Source organism: Sander lucioperca, chromosome 4, assembly GCF_008315115.2.
Source record: "Sander lucioperca isolate FBNREF2018 chromosome 4, SLUC_FBN_1.2, whole genome shotgun sequence".
Classification (NCBI taxonomy): domain Eukaryota; kingdom Metazoa; phylum Chordata; class Actinopteri; order Perciformes; family Percidae; genus Sander; species Sander lucioperca.
This window is the reverse complement of record NC_050176.1, coordinates 40040909-40048408: the sequence shown is the minus strand read 5'-3', so window position 1 is coordinate 40048408 and position 7500 is coordinate 40040909. Positions and strand designations below refer to the sequence as shown.

Sequence of the window (7500 nt, the reverse complement as noted above, 5' to 3'; positions counted from 1 at the left end):
CTTTATATATTTATACTGTCCAACCAGTAGTACATGTCCTGTTCTCTTTATATATTTATACTGTCCAACCAGTAGTACATGTCCTGTTCTCTTTATATATTTATACTGTCCAACCAGTAGTACATGTCCTGTTCTCTTTATATATTTATACTGTCCAACCAGTAGTACATGTCCTGTTCTCTTTATATATTTATACTGTCCAACCAGTAGTACATGTCCTGTTCTCTTTATATATTTATACTGTCCAACCAGTAGTACATGTCCTGTTCTCTTTATATATTTATACTGTCCAACCAGTAGTACATGTCCTGTTCTCTTTATATATTTATACTGTCCAACCAGTAGTACATGTCCTGTTCTGGAGACACATGTTGGACCAGTCCAATATGACCGTCAGTTGAAAGAAAACTTTTATTTGTTATAAATCTATTTTGATGCGTTTTCCCATAACTTTGGTAATTTTACATATGTTTAAAAATATCTAAATTAATATCAATATCGCAATATCACATTTTTTCAATATCGTGCAGCCCTCCTTCCTTCCTTCTTTCCTTCCTTCCTTCCTTTCCTTCCTTCCCTACTTCCTTCTTTCCTTCCCTCCTTCCTTCCTTCCTTTCCTTCCTTCCCTACTTCCTTCTTTCCTTCCCTCCTTCCTTCCTTCCTTTCCTTCCTTCCCTACTTCCTTCTTTCCTTCCCTCCTTCCTTCCTTCCTTTCCTTCCTTCCCTAATTCCTTCTTTCCTTCCCTCCTTCTTACTTAAAATGGATGAAAAGGCGACAAACGCCAAGTTAGTGACATCCTCCTAAAGCTCCTAAAACGTGAATCTTTATTGACTACATTACCCACCAGCCACCACACCCCGGCCAAACCTCTCTCCGGACTGGAGGAGCGCTTGTATCTGCGGCGGGGTCAGCCCCAGCGGGCCGCTCAGCACCGCCTGCCACTCGTCTCCGTCCCAGTCCCGCTGGGCGATGTGCACCGCTAGCGTCTGGTTCTCCAGGGCGCCGAGCAGCGGCCGCCAGCGGCTCTCCACCGTCTTCACGCCGTCCAGAACCAGCCCGGCGTACGGCTGCCGGAACGACAGGCACCACACCTGCACCGCCATGTCTGCAAGACACACACACCTCAGACATATTTAGGCTTTATTTCTCCGGGGTTTTCCCGTAGACATTTGTCAAATCTGGACTAACTTATTCTAGAAAGGCTAAAGATTCTTAAAATGCAAGAATGGGAGATTTTACTGTTTTTTTTCATATGTAGACCACATTGGACCAGGTCCAGATCCAAAACCACTCTAATGTGGTCTACACATGATTGCATTTTCACAAATAGAATAAAACTTCTGAAACTGTGTTTTTAAGAATCTTTATCCTCTCTAGAATAATGCCGCGTTCTATTTACCTCGCAACTCGGTTTTAACGAGGTCAAAGTCGTAACCACGCCCCCTGACCTCGGATTTACGAGCTCGGAACTCGGACAACCTCGCAGTAGCCCGAGTTCAAAATCCAACATGGCTGCCCCCTGTAGCAACAGCAGTGAAAGCTGCAGTAACATAAAGTTATTATTAGCACTTCTGTCTTATTTGTGTCACTAAATCAGTCATTCACACAGGCATGTCCAACGTTATCTGTGGACATGTTGTTACGCTGTTTGCATGCACAAAAAACGGCGTAATGCCTTGTTATCAACTGGTATTGCTAACAAGAGCTAACCGGCTAGAGCTAATGGCAACAATGAGAATCAGACTTTTAAATAGAACGCATTCAACTCGGGTACGACGTCATTCCCAGCTCCGGCTTCCCAGTTCCGAGGTCAATAGAACGCGGCATAAGTTAGTCCAGATTTGACAAGTCTAGGTGTAGTGGTTTTGGATCTGGACCTGGTCTAATGTGGTCTACACGCTGTGAATCAGAAGCTTTAACTTTCCCTTAAATTTTCCCTTAACTGCCGAATCGGAAGCTGTGAATCGGATGCCAACTTCAGTGTCATCCATGTTTCTGTGTCTGAGTGTCTGATGTGAACAACAATCTGTGAAACTGGTCCAGTATTAAACCAGAACCAAGCTGTAATGTAACCCTACAGGACTAATGTTCAGCAGCAGTTAGAGTCACTAAAAGTTCTGTTGTTGCTGCTGACAGACTCAGATTATTATTCTAAGTGTCTGACAACATTATGGGATGGATCCCTACAGAGATAGACCTTTTAGTTAAAGAGTAAGATCCTTTTAGTTTAACATGAAACAGCCCTGAAATCACCATCACCAAACCCACCAGACTCCATGTAAATAATCAGGACTTTTATCATCGTAAAACACACTTCATTCAAAGTGGACAGAAACTAAATAAAACTATCAAAAGCCGTCTTGGTTCATCTTTCCACTGTTCCAACAATCACCACTCTGGTTTGGTTGGAATAAACCCTTAATTCACCCATTTACATGTGGAGATATGCTGGCTCTATACACGCTAAAAGTCCTGATTATTTACATGGAGTCTGGTGGAAATATGCTGTCTCTATACACGCTAAAAGTCCTGATTATTTACATGGAGTCTGGTGGAGATATGCTGGCTCTATACACGCTAAAAGTCCTGATTATTTACATGGAGTCTGGTGGAAATATGCTGGCTCTATACACGCTAAAAGTCCTGATTATTTACATGGAGTCTGGTGGAAATATGCTGGCTCTATACACGCTAAAAGTCCTGATTATTTACATGGAGTCTGGTGGAAATATGCTGGCTCTATACACGCTAAAAGTCCTGATTATTTACATGGAGTCTGGTGGTGGTGATTCGGGGCTGTTTCTGTTATAAACGCACGTCTGTTATAAACGTTTACTTTTGTTATCTCATCCTAATCGACAGATGTGAAGATCGTGAATTCACGCTGACGGACAGAAAGTCTTCAGGACTCACAACTCGCTCCAGACTCCACTGCTCCTCCAGCTGATTTAGCCTAGCTTTAGCTTTAGCCGACTCTGCCTCCCTCTGGCTTAGCTTCCGCGCCTGGGGGAGGTTCTTCTTCTGCGGCTGAAATGGCTGCAGCTCCGCGGCTCTGCTGCCCTCCACAGGTGAGGCGGGTTACCATGGTTACTGTGGTTCAACTGCTAGGAAACATTTATTTATTTAGCCAAGTTTTATTTTTAATATAAACGGTTATTCTTACAAAGAAAAACTAACTGACGTCAAATGAAGAAACAGACAACTGTTAATATAATATTAATATATAATAATAATTATACTTATTTCACAGTGTGTCTGTGTGTGTGTGTGTGTGTGTCTGTGTGTGTCTGTGTGTGTGTGTCTGTGTGTGTCTATGTGTGTCTGTGTGTGTGTGTGTCTATGTGTGTCTGTGTGTGTCTATGTGTGTCTGTGTGTGTGTGTGTGTCTGTGTGTGTCTATGTGTGTCTGTGTGTGTGTGTGTGTGTCTGTGTGTGTCCCATGTTACAGCGTGATAATGCACGGCCTCATGTTACAGCGTGATAATGCACGGCCTCATGTTACAGCGTGATAATGCACGGCCTCATGTTACAGCGTGATAATGCACGGCCTCATGTTGCAAGGATCAGTTCTTGCATGGCCAGCATACTCACTGGACATGTCCCCCATTGAGCATGTTTGGGATGCTCGTTACACGCAAGCACATTACATTTTGAACAGAAATTAACACTCGCAAAACCAACCAGTAGTACATGTCCTGTTCTCTTTATATATTTATACTGTCCAACCAGTAGTACATGTCCTGTTCTGGAGACACATGTTGGACCAGTCCAATATGACCGTCAGTTGAAAGAAAACTTTTATTTGTTATAAATCTATTTTGATGCGTTTTCCCATAACTTTGGTAATTTTACATATGTTTAAAAATATCTAAATTAATATCAATATCGCAATATCACATTTTTTCAATATCGTTGAAAATGTTGCAAGGATCAGTTCTTGCATGGCCAGCATACTCACTGGACATGTCCCCCATTGAGCATGTTTGGGATGCTCGTTACACGCAAGCACATTACATTTTGAACAGAAATTAACACTCGCAAAAAAAAAATTTCGTTGTGTTTCCTGCTACTTGTGATCTAATTGGAGACGAACAGCCAATCAGAATTGACCTTTAATTCTCAGATTGGTTGGTTTTGTGGCACACTTGTAGCCTCGTGAGAGCGTCCTGAACTGGCGAGCTCCAGTTTTCCACTCGCAGATCAGTCTGGTATCTTGAGACAAAGAAAATCAGCGTTGGTTTTGAGGCGGGTTTAGGTGTGACGCAACGAGAAGAGACTGTTCAGTCTAAACAACGTGGCGGCTTCCACGGATGAGAAGAGCGTAGCTATCACGCAAGTTTTATCCGAATTAGAAAGTTTTCCTTCGTTGGAAGAAGAGCAAAAAATGGCACTGGAGGCTTTTCTCGAAGGGAAAGATGGTTTTGCTCTTCTCCCGACTGGTTTCGGCAAGAGTTTGATATATCGTTGATCTGATTGGTTGATTTGGCCCGTCTATCACCAACATAGGTGGTGATAGACAGATGGATTATCCAATCAGCTAACCAGGATTTTCGCCCCTTCCCAAAAGTTCTCCAATGGAAAGTTCCCAGATGGATATGCCGAGCAAATGCCGAGCGATCCATCTGGAGTCAGGTTAGCACACTGGTAACGCTGTGAAAATGTGAGCGAGTGTGTCAGAGTTGACTGTGCACAGAGTGCAGAGGTTGAGAGCGAGGGAGACATGACCGGAGTGCAGCAGCGTCTACCTGCGAGCAGAGGAAGAGGTTTTCAGAGGGCACATGAGTAAACTGCATGAGAGGGGTTATTATTGCACATTAATATGGATAACAGCAAACATGCATACACATAATACATTTATTGAGCATGGTTTTTCTTTGCTCAAACAAACTATTTTTTTGTGAGCTTTAATTCCTGTTGAAAATGTAATGTGCTTGCAAAATAAAGTTCTCTGTGCTCAAAACATACAGTTACTGGCTCAGGAACGAGGCACATTTATAATGCCATATTATTGTGTCCAGCCTAAGGCACACCTGTGCAATAATCCTGCTGTCTAATCAGCATCTTGATAGGCCACACCTGTGAGGTGGATGGATCATCTCGTGTTCACTAACGAACGTCTGCGGAGTCATTAGGTTTCCATTAAAGTCAATGTGTGTATTTGTGTGTATTGTGTGTATAATGTGTGTATTTCCACTGACTGCAGAACGTCTGCGTCCCGACTCCGTCCCAGCTTCTATTGCTCCGCAGCAATTCAGCACACGGCAGATAGTGGGGACAGGAAGTCGAGCACAGAAACAAAATAAAAATCCAGTTAATTTTCAAAGTAAAATCCAGCGTGCTCACGGCGGATCATATTTCCTGCACTACACCTTGAAAACACAGCTCAGAGTAGTTTCCCCTCTACTCCTCTGGATGAAACTAACTGCTGGTGGTTTTGTGGTTCTGTTCTACGTGAATTCGTGAGATCTCGTGGGTCCTCGTGACTACAGCTGTCAGTCATGGTCACAGCCGTGCCGCAACAAATCCAGACCTGGTGGGTATTGACGGACGGCGGAGCACGCAGCCGACACGCAGCGGAGCGGGTCCACAGGCGTTCCGCATCCAGTGGAAATTGCCGGTAACACAGATTTAGACAGATTTGTGAACAATATTTGAGAGAAATAGGCCTTTTGTGTACATAGAAAAAGTCTTAGATCTCTGAGTTCAGATCATGAAAACTGGTGGTTCATAATTTAGTTGCGTGTATTTAAAACAGGCTGATGACGCATGTTTTCACGTTTGAAGAGACTTATTCACAGTTTTAGTTTGAAATTAATTTATTAGTCCACCAACATGCAGAATCACAGATCACTACCTCCTCTCCAGCCAATCACAGATCACTACCTCCTCTCCAGCCAATCACAGATCACTACCTCCTCTCCAGCCAATCACAGATCACTACCTCCTCTCCAGCCAATCACAGATCACTACCTCCTCTCCAGCCAATCACAGATCACTACCTCCTCTCCAGCCAAACACAGACGCAGCAGGACAGGAAGTAGCTTCTTCATTTACGACCAATCGCAGAACAGATCTTAACAAAACAGTAGCTGATGTCATTGTTTTTCTGCTTCCTGTTTTTACAGGCGAGCTGTGATGTCACACACAATGCATCCTGGGAAATCACCACACAGCGGTTACACTAAAAATACCATGGCAACGCTGAAACCACACGCCACTGATTACACTCCAACAGGTCACATGACAAGTTAAAAGAATTCATAAATAATCAGAAAAAATACTTAAAAAACACAGAAAATATAATAATTATAAATAAAATATAAAATCTGTAAAATATAAAAAATGAACAAATTAAAATCTGAAATAATTTTTAACAACGAGCAGCAGAATAACTCCGTAAATATATAAAGAAATGAGCTCTGATCCGCGTAACAACTTTTACAAACACGTCTAGAAAAGCCGTTAGAAACATCAAACAGGAAGTCAGAAACATCAAACAGGAAGTCCTTTATGACAGGAAGTCAGAAACATCAAACAGGAAGTCCTTTATGACAGGAAGTCAGAAACATCAAACAGGAAGTCAGAAACCTTTTCAGGAAGGAAAACCACCAGGAAACATTCTCACCGCTGTGGCCTTTACATGATGGGGGGGGGCAACCAGACCAGCGCTGCCTCTGGCGCCAAATAGAGTCACATTATCAACAGGGACACATTCATCTCTGAACGGCGTGCAGCGTGTCTAGATATTTCGGGACTGAACCTGGCCCTGGTTCTGGGACTGAACGTGGTCCTGGTTCTGGATGATCTAGATATTTTGGGACTGAATGTGGTCCTGGTTCTGGGTCTGAACGTGGCCCTGGTTCTGGATGATCTAGATATTTTGGGACCGAACGTGGTCCTGGTTCTGGATGATCTAGATATTTTGGGACTGAATGTGGCGCTGGTTCTGGATGATCTAGATCTTTCGGGGCTGAACCTGGTCCTGGTTCTGGATAATCTGGATATTTCAGGGTTGAACTTGGCCCTGGTTCTGGATGATCTAGATCTTTCTGGGCTGAACGTGGTCCTGGTTCTGAACCTGACCCTGGTTCTGGATGATCTAGATATTTCCTGGTTCTGGATGATCTAGATATTTCGGGACTGAACCTGGCCCTGGTTCTGGATGATCTAGATCTTTCTGGACTGAACCTGGTCCTGGTTCTGGATGATCTAGATATTACGGGACTGAACCTGGTCCTGGTTCTGGATGATCTAGATATTTCCTGGTTCTGGATGATCTAGATATTTCTGGACTTAACGTGGCCCTGGTTCTGGATGATCTAGATATTTTGGGACTGAACGTGGTCCTGGTTCTGGATGATCTAGATATTTTGGGACTGAACGTGGCCCTGGTTCTGGATGATCTAGATATTTCGGGGCTGAACGTGGTCCTGGTTCTGGATGATCTAGATATTTTGGGACTGAACGTGGTCCTGGTTCTGGATGATCTAGATATTTCGG

The 7500-nt window shown here is 43.4% G+C and overlaps 3 protein-coding genes across 5 annotated transcripts in view; all 3 read right to left on the bottom strand.

The window, feature by feature from the left end:
* zgc:110222 (uncharacterized protein LOC550336 homolog) overlaps positions 1 to 3075 on the bottom strand; it is an 8565-nt gene extending 5490 nt beyond the window's left edge. Inside the window, exons 1-2 of one of the 2 annotated variants that reach the window (XM_031298586.2) lie at positions 2915 to 3075; positions 846 to 1106 (exon numbers count right to left, since the gene is read on the bottom strand). In XM_031298586.2, the coding sequence (XP_031154446.1) occupies positions 846 to 1104 (259 nt within the window). In that variant the 5' untranslated portion in view covers positions 1105 to 1106; positions 2915 to 3075. Of the gene's footprint in view, positions 1 to 845; positions 1107 to 2914 lie in introns of those variants that run through there. The other variant, XM_036000591.1, reaches the window with a different exon arrangement.
* The window catches only part of LOC116049192 (receptor-interacting serine/threonine-protein kinase 3-like), a 286056-nt gene that overhangs the window by 169364 nt on the left and 109192 nt on the right, over positions 1 to 7500 (bottom strand). The window lies entirely within an intron of this gene.
* The window catches only part of LOC116049146 (wiskott-Aldrich syndrome protein family member 3-like), an 18874-nt gene continuing 18610 nt past the window's right edge, over positions 7237 to 7500 (bottom strand). The window contains exon 12 of the mRNA XM_036000596.1: positions 7237 to 7294. The gene's annotated coding sequence lies outside the window, so the exon portion shown is untranslated. The remainder of the gene's footprint in view (positions 7295 to 7500) is intronic.